The sequence below is a fragment of the Trematomus bernacchii genome, unplaced genomic scaffold, assembly GCF_902827165.1.
Source record: "Trematomus bernacchii unplaced genomic scaffold, fTreBer1.1, whole genome shotgun sequence".
Taxonomy (NCBI): Eukaryota; Metazoa; Chordata; class Actinopteri; order Perciformes; family Nototheniidae; genus Trematomus; species Trematomus bernacchii.
The window spans coordinates 614,300-640,836 of NW_022987607.1; the positions used below are offsets into that span (position 1 = coordinate 614,300).

Genomic DNA, 26,537 nt, shown 5'->3' on the forward strand with positions numbered 1-26,537 from the left:
TTCCGTTTTTGAAGCATTGAGCTGTAGGAAGTTGCTTGACATCCAATCCTCAATTGCAGACAGACATGTGATGAGAGTGTTTACAATTTCCATTTTGACGGGTTTGAAAGAGATGTATATCTGGATGTCATCTGCATAACAGTGATATGAGACACCCTTGAATTGGCTAATTATGCAGCCCAATGGGAGCATGTACAGGGCAAAAAGAAGGGGGGCTAAAACAGAACCCTGGGGCAGGCCGCAGGATAGGGGAGTGCTGTGTGATGAGAACGGGCCCACCGCCACGGAGAAACTTCTCCCACTGAGGTACGAGGCAAACCACTGGAGGGCAGACCCTGAGATGCCTACCCACTCCCTGAGTCTATCTAGCATGATGGCGTGGTCCACTGTGTCAAACGCTGCACTCAGGTCCAACAACACCAGAACCACGCAATCACCTGCATCCGATGCCATCATGATGTCGTTGGAGACCCTGAGGAGAGCTGATTCTGTGGAGTGGTGTTTTCTGAAACCTGATTGGAATTTGTCATGGATTTTATTATCATTCAGAAATGTATTGAGTTGGTTAGCAACAACTTTTTCTAAAACTTTTGACACAAATGGGAGCTTTGAGATGGGCCTGTAATTATTCGGGAGTGAGGGATCTAGATTGGGTTTTTTGAGAATGGGCTGAACAACCGCCTGCTTAAAGAATGATGGGACGGAGCCGGAGACAATGGAGATGTTTATAATGTGGAGCAGGGGTGGAGCGACACATGAAAAAACTTCTTTTAGCATAGACGTTGGTAAGGCATCCAGAGGGCTTGAGGAAGATTTCATAGTGCTCACTACAGCGGTCAGGTCGGCTATAGTGATGCAGGAGAAATTACTCAGCGTGGCCTACCTAACTGGACAGATAGGGAGGGGGGAGTGGGAGGGGTTGATGCTCGACCTCACATCAGCTACCTTGTTTATAAAAAAGGTGAGAAAACCTGTCTCTCACTCACTCACTCTGTTTTCTTTCTCTGCTGCATTTCTTTTTATTTGACCAGTGTTTCTGTCTTTCAAGGTGAACTTCTGAATCACATATTTTGTCTGACTAACACTGAACAGTTTCAGATTAGTAAAACATTAGACTCCTCTACAAACAAAGGTATTATTCTGGGATATGGAGACAGAAGACACCATTTCATCTTCACATGATGAAACAGGCGTAGTGTGAGCATCGTGTAATAAATCTGAATATGTTGGTGTGTAGCTGTCCGTGTTTCATCGTACGCAGCCTTTCTGTCTGGAAAGGATTTAAGACCAAAATACTGTTATTTAAAAAAACTGGAACTATAAAAAGTTTGGCATATTTCTTTAATAAAGAACTTAAACTGTTATTTTATAATCAGACGTGTTGGAATTAACTTTCTTTTGATCAACTATTCAGTGAATGGTACTATAGCACTACACAGTACAGTGGAGATAAATCAAACTTAATATTCTTGTCAGTATAGATTAAGTAATGACTATTTTTCAGATGAATAAATGAATTGTTTACACATTTGAATGTCAAGAAATAGAAACAAATCTTAATTTCAAAACTCTAAGAGGAAATATTCAACGTGCTTCTTTAATCTGAACAACACTAAACAGTATTTGATATTAAATTATATAAAAGTGAGAAGAAAGTCTTTATTTAACCAATTTCTCTGAAACACTGACTCTGTGTTCTCCTTCAGTGATGCTCACAGTACATCATAACTCCCTGTAGTGATATCACTGTGAGTCAATAACCTCTAAAGTGTGTTTGTGCAGAGATCCCCTCAGTGTCTCTGCTCCAGAAGTCCCCCTCCTCTCCAGTCAGCTGCCACGCTACAGGTTTGTACCCGGACAGAGCCATCATGTTCTGGACCAGAGACGGAGAGGAGATTTACGACAACGTGGACCACGGAGAGATCCTGCCCAACCACGACGGATCCTTCCAGATGAGCGTGGACCTGAACGTCTCCTCAATCCCCGCTGAACACTGGGCCAAGTACCGATGTGTGTTCCAGCTCTCTGGGGTGGCGGAGGACCACGTCATCGTACTGGACTCAGCTGTGATCAGGACCAACAGAGGTAAGACTGCATCACAACGGCTCAATGGTTACTTATGGCGCATTTCCACCATGGCGCAGAGCGCGGTTTAAGTGTGCCGTGTCGTGCCGGGCCCGTTTTTGGTTGCGTTTCCACTAGGCCTAGTTTCGGCCCGGGGCTACTTTTTCACCTTTTTTCTGGCCCGACAAAATCGTGGTTCTATCTGGGCCAACAAGCGGGCCAACAACCGGGCTGAATATACTAAACTAGTGAGAGAATCGCTGGCAAGGGGGCTACAACTACAACAAAATGAACATATTTGACCGTGATTTAATTGTAATACACGTTTCAAAATGATGCCGAAGTAACAACATACTGATACCGGTTAGTAAAAACCATGAATTAATGCTTTGTCAAGTCTGCAGACAGACGGCAGGCGAAACACCTTTTACAATGCGTGTTTTCTGAATGGAGATTGGCTAAGCTAACGCAGTATATGCTCCGACCGTCCACACTCACAACAACGGCCTACAGACATAAATAAAGCAGCGACTGTATTCACCATGACACAGGCAGTCTGTGGTTTGTACTTGTTTAACTTTTGTCGAGTTTCTGAACAGATATGAGGAGCTGTGAGCTCTGAGTGCTAACAGCTAACGGCTGTGTTGTTTTTCTGAAGATGACGTCACGGCTCCGCCTACACTGCGTTACTATAGATACTACCCCAGTTCCTAAACTGTAATGGAAGCGCAGCATAAAGTGAGCCGGACCCTAACAAGGCCTAACAAGGCCTAACAAAACCATACTAAGTCGAGCGAGGCCTGCGGTGGAAATGCGCCATAACAGTCAACCAGCGACGTGCAGTCAGTGGAGGCAGGGGAGGCAGAGCCTCACCAGTCATACTCCAATGTAACGGAAAAACAACTAAAGAAAAACGAAATAGTAATAATAATAAAATGTCTCCACTGATCTGTGTTGTAAGTGTGATTTATGTATGATTCTAATCGCTTTTTATAGTCAAAATCAGCAAATTTGCCGAGCTCCGCTACGGGAGCGATGAGAAGTGAGGCAGGGGCGTGCTCTGCCTCTCGTAAGCCCACAGTAACTTGCTGGAGCGCGGGCACTAATGTAGCGCGGGCACTTATTTTGTGAGCGCGCTCAAGCCATTTACTGTGGGCTGAGGTGAGGCACAGATGAGATCTGCCTCACCTCAGAATGCGTCACCCCACAGAAACTGGCTGGAAAGCGGGCCCTAAGCGCATGCCTGTTACCATCTCACTGTAGGTCACCAATGTAATGTATGTAGATCCCTTTATTACATTTATCCTCGCCATCCATAGTCTCTAAATAACTTATTTCACGTATATATGATATTTAGGCTCGCTGCTCTCAACGGCAATGAAAATGCACCAGGGGAGGCAGCCATAACCTCTGCCGCACTGAAGGGGGCGCACGTGAGCCCACAGGTTCTTGTTGCTACTGTAATTCTACGCAGAGACGGTAGACGTAACAACAAACTAGACTTTTGAAACTAGAGGGAGATAAGGAGGACTTTTACAAAAAAGTAATAGAGATTGTTGTCCAGAAGGATAGCATGGACTTCATCTTCAAGTCAAGGTAAGACCACATTTGTAATGAAAATGGGATCTTACTAAGAAAGAACAATCCAATATTTAGATTTTGGGTATCCTTTTGTTGAACGGTCTGTTTAAAATGAATCGAAGCATCAGACTAAAAAAGCTTTTGAAAATAACCGAATATTTCGATTAAGGTCAAAATATAATATTTGTAAATCTGACTCAGTGCCTCACCAGCCATGAACCTCACCGCACGTCACTGCAGTCAACAGACCCTGTGTGATTGTAGTAATGTGTTTTTATTACATGTACAGCACTTTGGCTCGACCAAAAATCGCTTTTAAATGTGCTATATAAATAAAACCTGATTTGATTTGATTCAACAAACCCTGACAACATTTCATAGTTTCCCTCCCCTGAAACCAGGGTTGCCAACTCTCACGCATCTGGCGTGTGACACACGCTTTCACTCTCAACCTCACGCTCTCACGCTGCCCAAACTATTCTCACGCCAAAAACAAGAATACTGAAGATTAGAAACGGTTTTGAAAACTTTTGTCACGTAGTGATCGTCTTCTCAATAAAACATCTTTGATAATGTCTTCTGGCCAATCAGAATCACGATAACGGCGTGGTGTTGTTGCAGGAAGTCCCGACGGAGAATACTTTTGCTGTAGTACATCTCTATACAACATTACGTGTTGATAGAATTCAACACGTAATGAAATAAGACCCCACGGTTTGATGATTGATAGGTGTGTGGGCTGTCTTTCATTTTGACACACAGAACAATGGGGGCTATCCACCCTTATCCACAATGTAAAGTAATTCACACAGCCTCTTCCCTCTTCTCTCTGTGAGGAGTAGTGATGGGAATTATGGCTCTTTGAAGGGAGCCGGATCTTATGGCTCCGTTCCTTTCAAAGAGCCGTTCAAAAGAGCCGTTCAAAAGAGCCGTTTTTTTAAAAAGGGGGCGGGGTTACTAGGTTTATCTGCGAAATAATCACCAGGATAATGATTGACTGCATTGCCAGACCTAATGTCAATAATCTGCATTGTAAACATGACACAAGGTGGCGCCATATCCATGTCATTCATGTCAGTGAATGTACTTTGAATTTACCCTCTGCATGTGTTAAGTAAATAAAGTTGCCTTGCCTTGAATGAAATTCACGCAACTCTTAATATTAGTAGTGTGTTTTTAAGTGGCGATGGAGATTATTTGTTGACCCTGCTTTAAAGGATATTTTGCCTTTACAAATGGTGCGCTTTATTACTGCCTGGGTTTTGGTTGAAGTGCATCCAAATGCTGCTGCGTTTTCGCGTTTGGCTCATTTTACATCCGAAAAACACGTCGTCTATCTGTCCAGTACCACTTGTTATGACTTCTCTCTCTCGCGTATTCCGTTAAGACCCACCCCACCTAACTCCTCGTGCTGAAACCTACAAATCAGAGTAGGGGCGGGTCTTCACAGAATACGTTTGGGGAACAAAATCAAGCTTTTTAAAAGGCGAGTGAATTTTGGCAGGCAGTGAGTGCGGACCAACTTTGATTGAACGATAAGAAGAACGGCTCTCACCAAGTACGACTCGGTTCCCCTCGTTCGTACCAAAGAGCCGTTCAAAAGAATCGGCTCGTTCGCGACCGACACATCACTAGTGAGGAGCAGCAGGTTCAGCTTTCAGAACAAAGTAACACAAAACTAAAATGGCATTAATTTTTTTAAATATGTCGTGTAGTAATAGATTTATTTATTTTTCTTCTCAAGAGAGTACCAGAATGTGTATTTTATGTTAGTATTTAAAAAACTCCTGGGGGAGAATCCCCCCAGACCCCCCTGCAGGGCTTGGGTTTTCAGCATGTCAACTCTTTCATCTGTGGGGAAATTGCAGGATTGGCTCCAGGTCGCCCTTTTTATTTACTACAAGACAAATGTGCCTTTTTATTTCATACATTTCAATTTGGATTGAGACAGGGAAATAATCTAAACCTCACGCGTGGCGTTTCACTGTCGGGGGGAGCGTGTATGTAATTACATTGCAAATACTGACTTGAGCCCCACCACTGTATGGGTTAGCCCTACCATAGATTACCCAACAAAAATACTCTGGAGCCGCAACTGCGGACCCGTATTGCGCATGCGCAGATCTAAGATCCAGTAGAAATGATAAAAAGTAAAAGTCTGCTGCTTATTGTTCTACTAGGCCAAAATAGAGTCAAAGAGTATATGAGAGTGAGAGTGTGTTAATGAATATATTTGGCAGTTTGGAGTAATTCTGTAGATTTGTTTGTGTGTGTGTGTTTCATGTATAGGCCTCTCACGATAATTAATTTTGTTGGATACATTTTCCCGGAAATTATTGCGATAAACGATAATATTGTCGGCACCGTTGTATGACCATTTTAGACCACTGACATAATGATAATATATAATAATTAGGGCTGTCAAGTTAACGCGTTAATAACGCGTTAACGCAAAAAAAAATTAACGCCACTAATTATTTTAACGCGATTAACGCATGTGTATTTTTTGTCCTCGGCCGCCGTAGTTTCAGAGCGCATCGAGTGTAAAATACCATCGACAAGCTGATGCTGACAGCCCCGCTCCTGCCACCCGCTTGTGGCAGACCACACTACCACGCTCACTGGCAGGCCCGGACTGGCCATCGGGAGGACCGGGAAGGAGTGTGTATGTGTGGCGCGACTCGCGCGAGCGAGGCACACCTTACGTGTTGTTGTTGTTGTTAGCATCTGGTGCTAGCTAGCTGCGCTGACGGATATAAGGAGCTGTTTCAATGACATTTCGCCGACAACTGCGCCGAGCACTTGACTTTATGCAGGTAGCCAGACAGTGGGACATTGTACGAAAAGTCAGCACAGTCAGCACGGATAGTGCGCGCAACATGATTGCAGCGTCCAGGCAGCTCCCATTCGAGCATATATGCCTTGAGCTGCACATAGCTCCATAGATCCATCACAGTGTCTCCACACACACACACACACACACACACACACACACACACACACACACACACACACACACACACACACACTGTATTATTGTATGAGAGAGGTTCCAGGTTGAATTGAGGCGAATATTTGTAATGTTCAGGTTGTTGTGTTTAATATTCATGAGAATATTTGTCATTGTTCAAATGATAATAAACAAACATATAAAGCATATGTGTCCACTCATATGTTGATAAGAGTATGAAAAACTTGAAAGATATCCCTCTAAGGTACATTTAGAACAGATAAAAAATGTGCGATTAATTTGCGATTAATCGCGATTAACTATGGACAATCATGCGATTAATCGCGATTAAATATTTTAATCGACTGACAGCCCTAATAATAATAATTCAAGTACATCCTTTCAAACTGCTAGTCACATCCTCATGTAAATGGCAATTTATCGAGGTCAGAAAAGTTATCGAGTTCATTTTTATTTATCGTACGATAAGTCAATTAATTGCTTATCGCGACAGGCACACAATAAAACAGTGGAAACAAACATGTTTGACTTTCATTAGTGAATGAAACTGTGTGCCCTTTATAGTCTGTGTCCATTATTGTGTATTTGAATATATTGTATATATATCCTATATATATGCTAAGGTCCCGCTGCTGACACGATAGCAGTCATTTCGTGCGCATATGTGTAATTAAACCCATGATATCAAAATCTCACTCCAGCCAGGTACCCAAAGTTGGCAACCCTGTTGCTGAAACATGGGTGGCTGCTCTCTTCATCGCTCTCCTCGTCGCTGGGATTGGATTCCTGGTTTACAGGAAGAGGAACGGTGAGAGACCAATCAGAAACCTTGTCTCATGAGTTCTCAGGGTTGTTAATGTAAGGCTTTGAGGTAGCAGATCAAACTCAGAGCTCAGTGTAATGTGGATATGGAAAGCACTTGGTGTGTTTTCTACAGGGATAATCAGTGTGGTCTAGTTCCTTGTTGTGGCGGTGGATTGAAACACTTTCTCTGCTTTTCCTTTCAGCCAATAGAAACAACTTCCGCCAGCTCTGAGCTCACTGAGAGACTGAACCAGCCGGCACAGTGAGGGGCTTCACATCAACTCTCCACCTGTTGCATCAGAGCTCTTTCTCTGCTCTCAAACCTCTCCAGCTGCAGCTTTAGAGTTCAAACCCTTCTGCAGAGTGACCTCAGAAAGGCACGATGCTTTCAGAAACACAAATATTAGAAAATCAATGACATCAGTTCAATAAAATAGTGTAACACCAATTAGAAACATTGACCTGTACATCAGAAGCAGATCAGAGAAGTGACTCATGTTCTGTTCTGTGTCTTTAGGGTCATGCATCAGGGGGCGCTGCCACCACATTCTCCCCGTAAACTGTTCATTATTCATCATCTGATCAATAACTGATCATCTGATCAATAACTGATCATATTAGGGTTTGGAAATCAAGCAATAGCTCATTGATTGGAAAACAAAGGAATCATGTTATTTGGATCATGTGGGTTTCACATCAAAAGGTGGCTTTCCCTCTGATTATGGATTTCAATCTAATTCTAAGAGAAGCTAAACCTCTATGTGGTTTCTGGTAAAAAAATCAATATTAAGTAAGAGATTTAAATATGAGAGGCCGTCTAGCTCACAACTCATACTTGGTCTTACAAACCATATCAGAATCTCACATGTACACCACCAGACTCTTTCACACACAGCATCATACCGTCTTTAACGCACTGTCATTCCTTCCTTCATTTACTATCATACTATCATACATAAATAACTATTCTCTCTCACACACAAAAACAAAATCTCTTAAACGCACCATCATACTCTCGTACACACGCCACTATCGTCTTTCACAAACAACTATAATCTAATAGAACATTATAATAGTGTATGTGAAAGAGGATAGTAGTATGTGTGTAATCGGTAAACAATGTATGTAAGACAGAATAATAACCTATATAAGAGGGAATAGTATTTCATGTTAATAACAATAGTCATATTGTGGAGTCTATTTGTATATAACATTACAAGAGGGATTCTTATTATTACATGATATGCTTATTGTGCTCATGAGATTGCTATGACTATCAAATAAATAGAAACGATCACTAATCTCAGGTTCTGATGGGTTAGATACCAACGAAGAGAATAGTCAGAAGAAAGTTTTCAGCTTGCAATACTAATGTAGCAAGGTCAGGTGCAGACACTGGAAGAATACAAAGAGTTATTCATAAACAGGACATCACTCCGGCCTTGAGCTTTGGGTGAGCTCCGTTCCCACACATAGCAGCCTTATGAAGATTCCACTTTTTCTATAGAAATGTTAGCGAAAACAAATTACGTATGATGGTGCCAGAGTAGGGAGGGACTTCCACAGGCCGGCCGAATGCTGATTGGAGGATCGTGTTGCCAAGAGACTTTTTTCAAAGTCTGTGTATCTACCAAAGAGAACCAAGTCTAAACCACGGTACCTCTTCAGCTAGTCTTGACCAATCATAAATGTACGGGCAACGCCCTGTTTAATAAAAATGTATGCACGCACGAGGTTTGGGGCTCTTTTCCGGAAATAGTGGTTACAGATTACAGCTTTGCTGCCTGTCATTTCTATGACGTGACGGAGCCCTTGGCTAAGTGAATATATATATTTTGCTTTCTCATAATAAATAGTTAAACTTACAAGTTGTCTGTCTTTCCTGGAATTTTGAACACAACAATATATGTAAAACAGAATAGCAGTGAATGAAAGGCCGAATAATAGCTTATATAAGAGGTAATAATAGTTAATGTGAATGACTATATAGGTATGTGTATAAAACAGAATGATAGGGTGTGTGCATAAGAATAGTTATGAGTGTGAGAGAGTATGATTGAAAAGGAAGTGAGTTTGATTGAAAAGGAAGTTGGACTAAATTCTCAGTTCCTGATTGGCTCTACGTTTTTCGTAAGGCAGTAGACTGCTACTAATTGTCCCTATGCAACCTGAAGAGTAAAAGGGTCAAGGCCGTCAGAAAGCAATGACTGTAAGTGTGAGCCTGACACTTACCCCGGACACACCAAGCCGATTTTGGCCGTCGATGGATGTCAGGCCGACGATGAGCGTCCTGTCGCCCTACTCAGATTGGTGTGTCCCGCACCGTCGTGTCTTTTCGGCCGTGACGACACCTTTTTGGCCGAAAACCTACCGATTCGGTAGATTTTCGGCCAAAGAAATCACTCTGATTGGCTGTTCAGCTAGCGAATCAGTGCATGAGAAGCTAAACGGAAGTGAGGGACCCAAACAAACCATTAAGAAGGCAAATCTGAGATTTCATTTAACTCCAGCTCTCGACACAGGTTGGGGAAAGCCCCATGAGCTTCTCGCTGTAGAGTGAAAATGGAACGCACGCTATTTGTTGTTTGTTTATATCACGCAGTCTGTTCTTCTTCTCTCGGTGTATCACGCAGTCTGTCTTCCGGTTGTTGCCTCTTTTGAATGACGAATACACACTACCGCCGCCTGCTGCTAAGGAGAGTTATTGCCACTCACGCATGCGCAGTTTGTACGTGCTTCTTGGCCGTCGGCTGAAGTCTTTGAGGTGTGTTCCAGTGCGACTGATGGCCAAGACGCAGGAGACGTGAGGAGACACAACAGTCGGGTCCGTCTGTGTGAGTTCTTTGGTGTCAGCTTGGTGTGTCCCTACCTTTAAATGTAATTTAGGTTAACTTCCTGTTTTATTTAGATGCTTTTATTTTGAAGGCGAGTTTACGCTGTTGACAGGAAGTTGTTGTTGCTATGGAAACAACATGACTGCGAAAATAAATATCTTCTACATATAAAGACGGAGAAAGTAAAGAATAAAGTGTATGTTTAAATGTTAGCACCCCCCGAAGAGGCACAAGGTTGGTATTTACTATAATATAAAATTGTAGGTTGTGTCCTAATTCGTTTATAAGCTGTTTTGTAGCTTTGCTGTCTGTTTACAGTTCACTTTTGGTAGTATGCTAAAGTGATTCTAATACGGATTGAGCCTAAATGTATTTGTTATTTTTGTGTCTTTATAGCTCTTACGTTGACTCTGGAGTTTCAATAAATTCTAAATCATCAGTAAAGTCTACGACCATATTTCGGAGGGATATGCTACAGCTAGCATTAGCTATATTTACCTTGTTTACACTTAGCGGTCCTAAGTGTTAATCTGTGTATGTTACACTTGCATGTATGAGATCATTAAGTGCCTTGTATCTTCTTTTATTATAGTTTCACTCCGTTTGAATGTCACTGGACTGCAAATAAGTCAATAAAGGAGCATGGCTGCTCATTCCCTGGCTCTCAAAAGAGTTTGGCTGGCTGTTTAATCTATGTTCACACTGAGACAGTACAACACATAGAGAGAACAGTACACATATTGTCTAAGTACATACAAGCAGGTCACACAGTATGATCAGTTTTTATTAAAAAGTTCAGGCTGCATATCATGTGTTCTCAGCCTTGGAGAAACTTGACATGTTTTGGGATGTGTCTGAACCTCTCTTTAGTGGTTTAATAAAACAGATATTTGAACGTGAGCCTACTTTGTTCATGTGCTGTTGAGGTTAATGTCAGTAGTTGTGTGCTATAATGTATTTACAAAGTGTGAAGAGGAGGCAACTTTAGAATAGGGAACCTGTGAAATTATGAATAAAGAATGCTGGTGTATACAAGTCTGGCCTAAATCTTCTGTCAGAAAGATTGCAGCAATCCAAGGGGTGTAGATATCCAAACTTTAATTGTTCACAGGAGTTATGGTGTTACAGGATGTTCGTTTGTTATGTTGTGGTTATCTAGGAAATATAAATAAACAGAGTAGATCAAATTAGTGAATGACAATATTAATCCTAATAGTTACGTTACGATTTCCTGCTAGGAACAGTACATACACATAAATGCTGGAACAGTCAGCTACATGGTAAACAATACCAGAAATGCCCGCAAGAGGGCTCACTTGACCGCAACAAGTGCAAGTGTTTTAACACGTGATAATGGCGGCTTACCCCTAGATTCCACCGGGTCCGTCTGCGCCGCGTTACGGCTGAGCCTCGGGGTGTTTCTCAATCGCGAGTAAAGCTGCTTCAGAGCCACTATTTCAAGCATACTACGTCATCGAGTGCCGCCGAGGTACTGTTCCAATCTCCAGCATACTTGGAAATCTACCGAGCCCGGCGTACTCCGTTTGGAGAAATATCGAGGCTGCACATGAGTACACTCTTAAAATCTTCACAATGCTTTGCGCACGGACCAATTTCCCCAAATCTGTGGCGGAAGATGTAAGGCGGGGCCTCTCATATGACGCACACCTGCACACTTGCTAGCCTGTTCCACTCTTTGTTTTCCGAATGGCAGGTAGTATTCTTGACTCGCTTCTGAAGCAAGATGCTCGGCAGACATGTGCTACGAAGCAAGCGTACTCGCGATTGAGAAATGTCATGTTGTCAGTGTTATCGTAACAAATACATGTCATACTCTCCAGATGTCCTTTGTATTCAGTAAAGTTAGACGTTATTTACCGTTTGGCATTTTGACGACACATTGATGGTTTCTGAGTTCATAAATCCAAGAGAATCCTTGCTCACCAACACGGCAGCCACATCGTTTCTCCTCCAACGCTCATGTGAATCTTTGAACTTTCACTTCGTCTAAAAGATTTCTCACAATCTGAGCAGCTGAAAGGTTTCTCCTCAGTGTGGACTTGCAAGTGTTCAGACTACATCTGCGTAAATATCTTCCACTTCTCAGTCAGCAGCCGAGGGGTTTCTCTCCGGTGTGAACCTGCATGTGAAGGTTTAATTCCCCCCTCTGTGTATATCTGTTGCTACACAGAGAGCAGCTGAATGGTTTCTCTCCGGTGTGAACATCCATGTGTCTCGTCAGATGACTCCTGCGAATAAACCTTTTACTGCACAGTGAGCAGCTGAAGGGTTTCTCTCCGGTGTGAACTAGCATGTGTCTCGTCACATGACATCTGCGAATAAACATTTTACTGCACAGTGAGCAGCTGAAGGGTTTCTCTCCTGTGTGAATTAGCATGTGTCGATTCAGATCACTCTTTTTGCTAAATGTGTTCCCGCACTGAGAGCATTTACAGCGTTTCTTTGCAGAACTACGCCTTGAATCACTGACGGGGACTCGAGAGTTTGAACCTGACGGAGGGTCTCTGGTCTCCTTCCAACTGGCACTGTCTTCAGTGTCAGGTTCAGAAGAGTCTCCAGGGTTGTCCTCAGTCTCTGGTTGTAAACGTGTCTCTGGATCGGAGTTCTTGGCTGGTTCTGGTCCTCCACAGTCCTCTCCATCAGCTTCTGTTTGTCTCTGATGAAGCTGAGAGGACTGAGGTTTCTCTTCATCATCTTCACTCTTCACAGGGACAGGAGTGAATGTTGACTTGTTATCATCCTCCTCCAGCCCTTGAAGCTTCTCTCCCTCCTGACTGATCCAGAGTTCCTCCTGTTCCTCTTTAATGTGTGGGGGGGTCTCAGGGGGGAAACTCTTCTTTAACCTCCACCAGTTGGACGTCTGCAGGAAACAGGAAACAGGAAACAGAGACGTTACTGAGAATAGCTGTTGTGTTCATTACAGCTCAAAATCCCCTTCTTTGTTGAGCTCCAACGTTATCAGTTTTCCTATCGGTATAAACAAAATAAAAAAAGTATATAAAATAAATGTAATTGCGCCCTCTTGCTCTCGACGTGCGCCCCCAAACAAAATGCAGATTTCCCCCGTAAAATGTTAGTGATTCCAGAAAACAATATTTCTGTTCCTCAGAAACTGTAACTCCTCCAGAAATCTGAGAATCAAACAGAGCGTCAGACGACAGAGACTGCTTTGTTTTTACGGAGCTCCGACGTCACGTTGTTGTTTACGTCACGTTGTTGTTTACGTCACGTTGTTGTTTACGTCAGGAGATATCTTGTTTACGGGCGACATGTTCTCCAGAGATTTGATATATCTTATAAACAAGATCAGAGACACAGTACTCGTACTACATCTTTCTAGAAACACCCTGCAGTTGCTGAAGATGTTTCTTCATGTGTTTTGGAAAATCTGTGTTTTCATATCTGCATCGTTAAACATCTACCGTAGAGATATTTAAAGTTGCACGCATGAAGGACAGACCCTACCAAAATAAAACATATAGTATATATATATATATATATTAGGGCTGTCAAGTTAACGCGTTAATGCAATTTTTTAACGCCACTATATATTTTAACGTGCGATTAACGCATGTGTATTTGTCCTCGGCCCGCCCCGTAGTTTCAGAGCCCAAAGGCTTGACGTTGTTGTTGTTGTTGTTAGTTGGATGGTGGGAGATTCTAGCGAGAGATATGGATACAAGAAAAGGTGTTTTAAACAGCAAGCCAAGCTCACAGCTGATGCTCAGCCCCGCTCCTGCCGCTCGCTTGCAGCAGACCACGCTTGAAAGTTTGTCGGGGAGACGCCTGGACAACAACAGCGATAGCTAAATGGGTGGCTACAGCTTAACATTGTGGAGGACGAGGGGCTGCGTTGGATCATTCGGATCGCATCCGACGTGTCGACTGCACATCACAGCGCATTATTTTGACCCACGGTGGGAACTTCAGTCTCATGCTTTGACTGTTATGAAGACAGAGGAGCGGCATTTCACATTTTGTCTGTTTGAGCAACTGGCACAGAGAGAGAGAGAGAGAGAGAGAGAGGTGTAGAGGTGTAGAGGTAGAGAGAGATGTAGAGAGATGTAGAGAGATGTAGAGAGAGAGATGTAGAGAGAGAGAGAGAGAGAGAGATGTAGAGAGAGAGATGAGAGAGAGAGAGAGGTAGAGAGCGAATAGAGTTGAGCTCGAGAGAGATACGATGCGATAGCTGCTCTCGCTCTCCTCTTACTCGATCTACGTCAGCTCGTCTCCGATTCGTCTCGCTGCTAGAGCGCGCGAGTCTGCCCTATCTTTGATGAATTGTTCCAAGATATATAAACAAACATTTGCATAAAGCATATGTGTCCACTCATATGTTAAGAGTATTACAAACTTGAAAAATATTCCTCTAAGGTACATTTAGAACAGATAGAAATGTGCGATTAAATATTTTAATCGACTGACAGCCCTATATATACATATATATCGGGACAGTTTCATCCCACAGGCCATAAGACTATTAAACACCTGAACCTTTTAAAGAACATCCATAAACATTCATCTCTCTGCAACTTAAAATTATGTATCTATATATCAGATTCCATGTACTTGTATACAGACTCTTCTTGCACTATTTCTATTTTATTTGTATTAACTTGCACATCTCAAAACATTCTCTTGCCCTATTCTATCAGCGTTATCAGTTCTATGTCCTCTATATATTCATGTTGCTCTGTTGGAGGAGGACTTCAGGTTCTCATCTCCATATCTCCACTGTAGCTGCTACATGATGATTGAGCTTTGAAAGGTTTAGTCTAGTGAACATCCATTAAAGAGTGCACTGAACCGACCTGTCCTCCGGATCTGAGAATGTAAAACAGCGTCCAGTAGTTTCCGGTCTCTCTCGTGTTCCTCTTTTGATCGAGACAGTTTCTCCTCGTACTCTGATATCGTTCTTTCAAACAGAGCAAAGATCTCTTCAGCAGCTGCAGAGAGTCTCTGCTTCACCAACGAGAGCAGCACAACACTCATGTTTACACACACACACACACACACACACACACACACACACACACACACACACACACACACACACACACACACACACACACACACACACACACACACACACACACACACACACACACACACACACACACACACACACACACACACACTCCGACCCACACAGTTAATCGTGTTGTTTTTTGTCGATCAAACTCTCACACTGTTGCTAACGTGTTTCCAGCTAGCATGCTAAGCTAACTTCTATATTCGGTAAGGTAGAAGCTCCAGATGAAGCCGAACAGATCAGAGTAACATCGGAGAGTTCATCCGGACACACCGAGGCTCTGGAGGATCAGAACTGCGGGAGAAAACACACTCTTTATCGGGAGAACAAAGAGAGAAAACCGTCGCGACGAGACTCCATGTTGCTATCAGTTAGCAAGAGAGGTCACTTCCGGTGCGGTTTGAGAATTTCAGAATAAAAGCAGGAAGAAAAATAACACCAAAATGATATAATGGCTTTTTAACTGCAAACTTAAGCGGTAGGTTTCCATGTGTGTAAATATTATGATGTGAAGTGATTTAAGCCTTTCTCTGTCCTCCTGACTCCTCCTGACTCTCTGAGGATCTGTGGCTTCTCATTTACTATCAAAGTGTATTTGAATAAAAAAGTGATGAGAGTCTGAATATCTGCTTTGATCCTAAACCTGAAACCAGTTGGGAAGTAACTTAGTACATTTACTCAAGTACTGTCTCTACTTTAAAGAGTCCTCTCCTGCTGATGTTCAGGTGTATATCAGTACGTAGTGTCTCTACTTTAAAGAGTCCTCTCCTGCTAATGTTCAGGTGTATATCAGTAGTGTCTCTACTTTAAAGAGTCCTCTCCTGCTGATGTTCAGGTGTATATCAGTATGTAGTATCTCTACTTTAAAGAGTCCTCTCCTGCTGATGTTCAGGTGTATATCAGTATGTAGTGTCTCTACTTTAAAGAGTCCTCTCCTGCTGATGTTCAGGTGTATATCAGTATGTAGTGTCTCTACTTTAAAGAGTCCTCTCCTGCTGATGTTTAGGTGTATATCAGTATGTAGTGTCTCTACTTTAAAGAGTCCTCTCCTGCTGATGTTCAGGTGTATATCAGTATGTAGTGTCTCTACTTTAAAGAGTCCTCTCCTGCTGATGTTTAGGTGTATATTAGTATGTAGTGTCTCTACTTTAAAGAGTCCTCTCCTGCTGATGTTCAGGTGTATATCAGTGTGTAGTGTCTCTACTTTAAAGAGTCCTCTCCTGCTGATGTTCAGGTGTATATCAGTATGTAGTGTCTCTACTTTAAAGAGTCCTCTCCTGCTGATGTTCAGGTGTATATCAGTGTGTAGTGTCTCTACTTTAAAGAGTCCTCTCCTGCTGATGTTCAGGTGTATATCAGTATGTAGTGTCTCTACTTTAAAGAGTCCTCTCCTGCTGATGTTCAGGTGTATATCAGTGTGTAGTGTCTCTACTTTAAAGAGTCCTCTCCTGCTGATGTTCAGGTGTATATCAGTATGTAGTGTCTCTACTTTAAAGAGTCCTCTCCTGCTGATGTTCAGGTGTATATCAGTATGTAGTGTCTCTACTTTAAAGAGTCCTCTCCTGCTGATGTTCAGGTGTATATCAGTATGTAGTGTCTCTACTTTAAAGAGTCCTATCCTGCTGATGTTCAGGTGTATATCAGTATGTAGTGTCTCTACTTTAAAGAGTCCTCTCCTGCTGAATTCTCAACTCACCTGACCAGGTTTTACCAACACTGATTCAAAGGCTACGCTATAATCTATTACAATTATAATATTACTAGTGCGTCATTTAACAACCAACCCAGTCTCACGGCATTTCATGTTATAGTCACAACATTTAATATATTGATTCGATTTCCCCCTTTTTTCCTTGAAATGGTCTTTTAGTCTTTATTATTTACCTACTTTTATATTGTTTTATTTATTTTAAAGGGTTTTATCTTACATCATTTATTTAACAGTTTTAATAGCAACATTTCCTTTTACGTTGTTTTAATCTTTATTAGAATTATGACGTTTTTATTACTATTATCTTTTCGTTTTTGTTGAGCCTATAAGTTGACTTTATTTGATAGGGTTTCATATTGTTGCTTCGCTTCACTTAGTCTTGAGTCTTATTTATTATTTATTTTATTTGTATTATCTCACCTTTGACCTCCTCGTGTCTCTTAACCTGTTAACATTTTATATGTTTCTGCATGTATCTGTAAAGTTCTTAACATCTGATCTGAGGGGAACTTCCTGTGTATTTTTAACTGGTGATGTGTCATTTTGTAAATGTGCCGTATAAATAATAATAATAATTATTATTATATCATAGAAGATGTCTCAAGCGTCTTTAACTGATAAACCTCAGGTCTAAAACATCAATGCAACACATTTCTGACACTTTAAAAAAAATGTATTTCAGAAAAATTCTATATTTCTTTCAGAACATTTCTAAAAAGAAATCAGAAAAATGTAGAATTGCCAGAGCCTCGGTGTGTCCGGATGAACTCGGTGTGTCCGGATGAACTCGAATTAAAAATTCTACATTTTTTTCACAACATTTAAAAAAGAAATTCAGAACATTTCTAAAAAAAAATCAGAAAAATTCTACATTTATTTGAGAAAAATTATATATTTTTTTCAGAACATTTCTACATTTTGTTCAGAACATTTCTACATTTTTTCCAGAACAATTCTATATTTCTTTCAGAACATTTCTACATTTTTTTCAAAACATTTCTAAAAAAAATTCAGAACATTTCTACATTTTTTTCAGAACATTTCTACATTTTTTTCAGAACATTTCTACATTTTTTCCAGAACATTTCTACATTAGCCAGAGCCTTGGTGTGTCCAGATGAACTCGGTGTGTCCGGATGAACTCGGATGAAAAATTCTACATTTCTTTCAGAAAAATTATGCATTTTTTTCAGAAGAATTCTATATTTATTTCAGAGAAATTCTAAAATTATTTCAGATACATTTACGGAGCCCCTAAAGGAACATGGAAAAAAATCAATAAAGAGAGAGAGAAAAAAAAAAGTCCGGATAATGGGTAAGTACAGTATGTCCCTAAAATTAAGTCGCAGTTCGAAATATATCTCAAATAATGTATGCTCTGTCATTTCCCCACGTAAACTTAACAGTCTGCAATGAAATGGTTGTCTCCTGTGTGCTCCACTTCCTCCTTGGCGCACCGGTAACTTTCTAAAAAATAAAAAATAAAGTCAGGATAACGGGTTAGTTTCTCGTGCGCACGTTTTCCTGACTTTATTTTTTCTCATGTCTCTTAAACCGTTATCCCGAGTTTTTTTTTTTTATCTTCTTTTTTTTTTTTTTCACAAGATACTTTCTCGTGCGCACGAGATACTAACCCGTTATCCCGACTTTTTTTTTTTTCTCGCTCTCTCTCTTTTTTTTTTTTTCATGTCCCTTTAGGGGGGGGGGGGGGTTACCTTGGTTGGTGATTGGCTAATGGTTACTCAAGCCAAAACATCGTTATGACGTTATGACATCATAAAGTGGCCAAAATCTGATCAGCTCATTTTCAGACAGGTTTTTATAGAAATGGATCAGGACAAAAAGAGAGAGAATCTTTGTTCCTGAAACTTTCAGAGTCTCTTTACACAGAGGGGACACATGTTGATGTAGAAGAGACATGAAGAAGAGGGGACACATGTTGATGTAGAAGAGACATGAAGAAGAGGGGACACATGTTGATGTAGAAGTGACATGAAGAAGAGGGGACACATGTTGATGTAGAAGAGACATGAAGAAGAGGGGACACATGTTGATGTAGAAGAGCCATGAAGAAGAGGGGACACATGTTGATGTAGAAGAGACATGAAGAAGAGGGGACACATGTTGATGAAGAAGAGACATGAAGAAGAGGGGACACATGTTGATGTAGAAGAGACATGGAGAAGAGGGGACACATGTTGATGTAGAAGAGACATGAAGAAGAGGGGACACATGTTGATGTAGAAGAGACATGAAGAAGAGGGGACACATGTTGATGTAGAAGAGACATGAAGAAGAGGGGACACATGTTGATGTAGAAAAGACATGAAGAAGAGGGGACACATGTTGATGTAGAAGAGACATGAAGAAGAGGGGACACATGTTGATGTAGAAGAGACATGAAGAAGAGGGACACATGTTGATGTAGAAGAGACATGAAGAAGAGGGGACACATGTTGATGTAGAAGAGACATGAAGAAGAGGGGACACATGTTGATGTAGAAGAGACATGAAGAAGAGGGGACACATGTTGATGAAGAAGAGACATGAAGAAGAGGGGACACATGTTTATGAAGAAGAGACATGAAGAAGAGGGGACACATGTTGATGTAGAAGAGACATGAAGAAGAGGGGACACATGTTGATGAAGAAGAGACATGAAGAAGAGGGGACACATGTTGATGTAGAAGAGACATGGAAGAAGAGGGGACACATGTTGATGTAGAAGAGACATGAAGAAGAGGGGACACATGTTGATGTAGAAGAGACATGAAGAAGAGGGGACACATGTTGATGTAGAAGAGACATGAAGAAGAGGGGACACATGTTGATGTAGAAGAGACATGAAGAAGAGGGGACACATGTTGATGTAGAAGAGACATGAAGAAGAGGGGACACATGTTGATGTAGAAGAGACATGAAGAAGAGGGGACACATGTTGATGTAGAAGAGACATGGAGAAGAGGGGACACATGTTGATGTAGAAGAGACATGAAGAAGAGGGGACACATGTTGATGTAGAAGAGACATGAAGAAGAGGGGACACATGTTGATGTAGAAGAGACATGAAGAAGAGGGGACACATGTTGATTGTAGAAGAGACATGAAGAAGAGGGGACACATGTTGATGTAGAAGAGACATGAAGAAGAGGATTTAGCAGAATAGGGGACCTTTAAAGAAAGCAGCTCTCTGAGTCTCATCTCTCTGAGTCTCATATCTCTGAGTCTCATCTCTCTGAGTCTCAGCTCTCTGAGTCTCAGCTCTCTGAGTCTCATCTCTCTGAGTCTCATCTCTCTGAGTCTCATCTCTCTGAGTCTCATCTCTCTGAGTCTCATCTCTCTGAGTCTCAGCTCTCTGAGTCTCATCTCTCTGAGTCTCAGCTCTCTGAGTCTCAGCTCTCTGAGTCTCATCTCTCTGAGTCTCAGCTCTCTGAGTCTCAGCTCTCTGAGTCTCATCTCTCTGAGTCTCAGCTCTCTGAGTCTCATCTCTCTGAGTCTCATCTCTCTGAGTCTCAGCTCTCTGAGTCTCAGCTCTCTGAGTCTCATCTCTCTGAGTCTCAGCTCTCTGAGTCTCAGCTCTCTGAGTCTCATCTCTCTGAGTCTCAGCTCTCTGAGTCTCATCTCTCTGAGTCTCATCTCTCTGAGTCTCAGCTCTCTGAGTCTCATCTCTCTGAGTCTCATCTCTCTGAGTCTCAGCTCTCTGAGTCTCAGCTCTCTGAGTCTCAGCTCTCTGAGTCTCAGCTCTCTGAGTCTCAGCTCTCTGAGTCTCAGCTCTCTGAGTCTCAGCTCTCTTTGCAGCTGCTTCAAAGCCTCAGGAGCAGAGAAACTAAACCTCTTCTCCAGTTCAGTACCAAGAGGCAACGTGTAGTTCTGTGTAAATGTGAGTACCTTCTCCCCTGGTACTCCATCCCCTGGAAGCCCCCGAGGACCCATCGGCCCCTTGAAGCCAGGCTCTCCCTACGAATAAGAAAAGGTCAATTAGTAAACAACACGAGGGTATCATCGGCATGTAGGGACATCCTGAAGTCCTGTCCATGGAGAGGACACTACGGAGGGGTTTGAGGTAAGATAAGAGATAAGATAAGAACTACTTGATTGATCCCAATGTGGGAAATGTTTGCGTTGCAGCCGCATAAACAGACAAGGCGTTACATTAGAGACATTAAAAGAGCAGAAATAAACAATCCACAATGTAAACATCGTTTGAGGGAAAAGCAAAGGCTAGAGATATAAAAGGAGACAGTGGTCATACATAGAATTAACAGTTTAATGGATCAGAGAGTATAATTATTATTATTGATAACTGTATTATGTTGGTCATCAAGGATGGGTATCGAACCGATCCGTGGAGACCAACATCATTTCATTTCATTTGTATTTGTTCCTTCATGGTATGCAGAACTTAATGGATAACAATTATCTACAGAACTTGTCTCTATAAACACACCGTACCTGAAAAGGAGCAGGGAGGAGAAAGTAATCTGATTTGACCTGCTCCTTTCTCAAAGAAATAATAAATAGAAATAGATGGTCTGTGCTTCATATGCTCTTTTTCTCAGCCAATCACAACGTGTCGTAGGACGATAATAATGTCGAGGCTCGTCAAGGGTTTTGATCAGGATGTTTTGTGGTTGTGGCTCCGCAGATTAGATGGTTTTCCACCAATCAGAGGGTCGACATGTCAAACTGTCCATGGGCAAAAACCTACATTTGAGTGAAGGGTTATCCCTCCTGACGACCAGGCGGCCCCTCAATGGGCTCTGCCGTTATGAGGACGTTTTGGTGAACTCTGGACTCGTGTAAAAGCAGTTTTTAGAGCTCAAACAGTCTCTAAATGTTCTGTATCACATGCATGTCCTACCTTTGGCCCCTGGATGCCCTCTCCTGGAGGCCCCATCAGGCCTGAAGGTCCACTTTGCCCCGTAGAGCCCTGAGGATACAACACATCACGGTACTTTAAATAAACAAGGCTTCATAAACTCATGATGAAATAGAGAGGGTTTTGAAACACACACTGACCTTGGGTCCATAGAGTCCAATCCCAGGAGGGCCTGATGGTCCTGGTACCCCCGACAAACCTCTGTCTCCCTGAAGAACAGACACAGATACACCAATATCATCTACAGCATTATACAAGTCTCTGTTTTAGTCTACCTATTTATCTTCTTGGACACATTTGAGTTTGTTCTATCAACAGTCTTTGGTACGATCGATCCACATGACGTGCTCTACATTCTGCTGCCATGTCCACATTTATGAAGAGGTGTTATGTTCGAAGAATCAAAATACCTTTATTCGTATTGAAACACTATTCGATAAAGAGCATGCACATACTATTACAAGAAGTTATTCCAATTTACAAGAAATATGTTGAAGCAGTCTCTAATCGGTGAATCATCTTCAGGTTTACGTTACGCTTCGTCTTTTCTAGAAAACTACAAAAAAAAACATGTTAACTTTCAAACTTCTGCTTTAAATATGAGGATACTGAAAGTTGAATAAAATACAATAATACAAATACAAAATAGTGCAAGAAGTCTTTATGCATGTAAATAGAATATGATATGTACAAGAACAGAATGTAAAATTAAATAATTAAGACAAAATTAAATATGGTTTATTGCGGTGATAAATATTTAGATAAATAAATAAATTGCAAGATGACGAACAGATGAATGTTTATCGAGGCACTTTACAGAGCTCGAGTTTTTACATTTTATTAGTTTAAAATGTAAACCTATTCTCCTTAATTTAACTTTCTCCATACAGTTTGTCCTCTGTTGTTAATACTTGATATTTGCTAACTCTGCTGCTCCATGCATTTCATACATGAAGCATATATATATATATATGTATATGAATCAATATATATATATATATATATATATATATATATATATATATATATATATATAGCGATTATATTCTGTGCTCACGTTACCTTCGGCCCAATGATTCCCAGACCGTGTTCTCCCACAGCTCCTGAAGGTCCCACAGGCCCCAGATCCCCCTGTTAGAGAACCATTAACTCTCATTAAAACTGCTTTCAGATATTTATATTCTCAGAGGAGGGAGAAGTACTCACATCCTGTACTTGAGTAAAGGTAGAAGTACTCACATCTTGTAGTAAAAGTAAAAGTACTCAGATCCTGTTCTTGAGTAAAAGTAGAAGTACTCAGATCTTGTACTTGAGTAAAAGTAGAAGTACTCAGATGGTGTACTTGAGTAAAAGTAGAAGTACTCAGATCCTGTACTTAAGTAAAAGTAGAAGTACTCAGATCCTGTTCTTGGGTAAAAGTAGAAGTACTCAGATCTTGTACTTGAGTAGAAGTACCAGAGTGTAGGAATACTCTGTTTCAGTAAAAGTCCTGCATTCAAAATGTTCCTCAAGTAAAAGTAGAAAAGTATTATCATCAAAATATAGTTAAAGTAGCGACAGTAAAAGTAGTCATTGTGCAGATTGGTCCATTTCAGAATAATATATATGATATGTTTTATAATGATTGATCATGAAAGTGTTCTCAAAGCTGGTAAAGGTGCAGCTAGTTTGAATGACTTTGTATACTGCAGGGTAGCTTGTGGATTTACTCCAGGTGGAACTAAAGTCTGATTTAACACTTGATTATATTTCACATCATTCATCCAGATCTGTGAAGTAACTAAAGGGATTAAATACATGTAGTGGAGTAAAAGTACACAGTAGCATAACATTGAAATGCTCAAGTAAAGTAAAAGTACCTCTAAATTGTACTTATCCATCTAATAATAATAAATAATTGAAGCTCTTCTCACCACTAGGTGTCGCCCTCCCCAGTTCTGCCTCCTCCCTGTTCATTGAACCCAGAACACATCGCTCACTAATCACCAGAAAGACGTGATAACACACCGACACATGGATCAATATCATTTTATCTAAACTCATACACACAATCAATTATTTGTTGATTTATATTCTGTAATGTGAATCTTTAAAGTACCTTAAAGTGTCAGATAATTGAAGTGGAGTAGAAAGTCTTCTCCTTCCTCTCCACCTGATGTTCTTCCTGCCTCATTGTGTGTTGGAGCTTCAGAGCGTTACTGCTATGACCTTTCTTTGTGTCGCCAGCTTCATCTCCATTACTTACGCACTGAACTGTTTGTAATCTGTAAACTACAACATGTCTACCAGATGATGCCAATCCTCCACAATTACATTTATTGATCTTAAAGGTTCTTTATTTAAAGGGGACCTATCATGCAAAATGCACTTTTGTACGTCTTTTCTACATGAATATGTTCCAGGGAACTCACCAAGTGTCAGAAAACACAACCCTCTCTATTTTCCTCCATACCCAAATCTCTAAAAAAGGGGCTGCAACGGATCTGATAAAAACTGATCCAGATTTGAACACTGTCCTGACGTCAGGACGGTGGCGCTACGGCTATTGGGCCAACTCCACCAATCAGGAGGAGACAGCCACGGCCATTGCCGTTCGAAAGCGCTGGAGACGCTGTAGTACATATGCCAGGCCTGTAGATGGTGCTGTTCTCACTGAATCTGCCCCTACAAACACAGAGCTAGAAATTGTCAAATTGAGCGAAATGAGGCATGGCTAAAATGCATGATCTGTTTAGTATTTTGAAAAAAAAAAAGTATAAATATGCCTTATATAGGTATGGTCCTACACTATATTATTCAAATATAGTATGATAGGTCCACTTTAATTTGGAAACAAAAGCATTTAAACATGTTTAAACAAAAGGTAATAAGGAGTAAGTCGAAGAAAGACAAATATTATAATACATATTCAGAGCTCTGAGAAAACTAGGAACCACATTCAGAAGATGAAAGTAGTTTTTACTTTTCTGTAACAACACATATTAGTTTTTGCTCTGTGAGTGTAAAGATGTGAGGGTGCTCCCTGATAGTCTGGGGGTGAAAGGGAGGGAACAAAATATTAAATAACAAAGAGGAAACTGATTTGCAAAACCACAAGATGTCTTTGAATTACTCAAAAGCAAAGAGGGCTCACTAACCAATTTAAAAAACGTACTAAAGGCTAAATAAAAAAGTAATCAATATAAAAAGTGATATGGATCTGAGCTCCTAACACTGAACCCTCCTGTCAGGTTCCTTTCTCCTTCCTCACTTCCTGTCTGTTTCAACTGCTCTTACATTAACACAAAAAACATTATCATCACCAAATGTTATTCCTTTTTAAGCAGTAAACAAAGTCTCTACTGGTTCACATGAATACCTGCAGTGAGTAAACAAAGAATAGACTAACAGATAACATGGTTGTTGATGTGGTTGTGTATCTGATGGAGGAACATCATCTAGGGTTCTCCATTCATCTCCTATGAGTTACAAAGTTGACTAAACCTCTCAAAACTCAATGAAAGTGTGGATCAGCAGTTTGATGTGTTCACATGCTGCTGTGGAGGATATCATGAGGCCTGGAGGCCATCACATGTGAAACACAATATTTATGATTGATGTAAATCAGTCAGATTTGACCCGAACACGACAGGACGGTTAAAAAACACGAGTCCCAACGAGTGCCAAGTGTCCCACAGAGACAACACACTGATCACACACATCCATGCAGAGCAGGAGGAAGAGGACATGAAGCTGCTGCAGCTTTCCTCAGCCTTTGATGAAGGCGAGGGATTGGGATCACCTGAGAGGCTCACCTGGGGACAGACAGTTAGGGGAAGAGACACACAGTAACACAGGGCTCAGAGAAACCACCTGTCAATCATTAGCTGCTGCTTTCAGGAAGAGAGAGAGTACAGCTCTCATTCCTGTTGAGGGTTGAAGTAGAAACAGAGCTGAAACAAAGTGAAACACAGCGTCAGGTGTTCAAACATCAACACAGGTGTTACATTTCTCTGGTAGAAGCACTGCTCAGCGTTCACAGATCGGATGTTTCAGACGCTCTCTGACTCTCTTTCTGCTTTGCTTTCATTCATTATTGCTTTCATTTCAAACGCTGAGGTCAGATATGGAAACTCTTGTGTTTTATGATATAGTTTGTCCTGATAGAAGGCCTGATGTGTGCAGAGAGCTGTACTGAACCACAACACCTTCACATACGTACACATACAGAACATCATTCAATGGATATGGACTTGGTAGTGGACCTCTCCTCCAAGAGCCTGATGCTTTGATAGCACACAGGTCTGTGTCAAATAACAGACTCTCACATGACTCACTCTAAAGTCAATGGCACACAAAGAGGGGTTCATTTAGCACGACACATTTGAAATAACTAAAAGACAAGTTATACAAGGAAGTAGAAAGAAAGGGAGGTGATAGAAAACTATTTCTGCTAAAAAGTTGGCAATGATTGAGAGTCAGAGCTAAACATTTCAGATGTGTGTATCTCACACTGCACTGTCACTTTTATTCATGTGTCTTTGCTTCTAAATGAGTGTTTTTAAATGTCAATTCATAATATGTTTCTTAATGCTCTTAATGTCTTTCATTTTTGTAAAGCACTTAGAATTGCCTTGTGTTGAAATGTGCTATATAAATAA

General features: G+C 41.2%; 2 protein-coding genes across 8 annotated transcripts in view; one reads left to right on the top strand and one right to left on the bottom strand.

Moving 5' to 3' along the window:
* The window catches only part of LOC117482825, a 182,408-nt gene that overhangs the window by 45,518 nt on the left and 110,353 nt on the right, over positions 1 to 26,537 (bottom strand). For both annotated transcript variants that reach the window (XM_034131037.1, XM_034131038.1), the window contains 2 exons: positions 23,996 to 24,061; positions 22,960 to 23,028 (listed from right to left, as the gene is read on the bottom strand). In XM_034131037.1, coding sequence (XP_033986928.1) covers positions 22,960 to 23,028; positions 23,996 to 24,061 — 135 coding nt within the window. The remainder of the gene's footprint in view (positions 1 to 22,959; positions 23,029 to 23,995; positions 24,062 to 26,537) is intronic.
* Positions 1 to 26,537, top strand: part of LOC117482820 (major histocompatibility complex class I-related gene protein-like) — a 54,096-nt gene that overhangs the window by 5,903 nt on the left and 21,656 nt on the right. Inside the window, exons 4-7 of one of the 6 annotated variants that reach the window (XM_034131025.1) lie at positions 1,783 to 2,085; positions 7,318 to 7,424; positions 7,624 to 7,713; positions 7,943 to 9,285. The exons of 3 other annotated variants lie outside the window; for them this stretch is intronic. In XM_034131025.1, coding sequence (XP_033986916.1) covers positions 1,783 to 2,085; positions 7,318 to 7,424; positions 7,624 to 7,686 — 473 coding nt within the window. In that variant the 3' untranslated portion in view covers positions 7,687 to 7,713; positions 7,943 to 9,285. Of the gene's footprint in view, positions 1 to 1,782; positions 2,086 to 7,317; positions 7,425 to 7,623; positions 7,869 to 7,942; positions 9,286 to 26,537 lie in introns of those variants that run through there. 2 more of the 6 variants (XM_034131032.1, XM_034131030.1) reach the window with 2 other exon arrangements.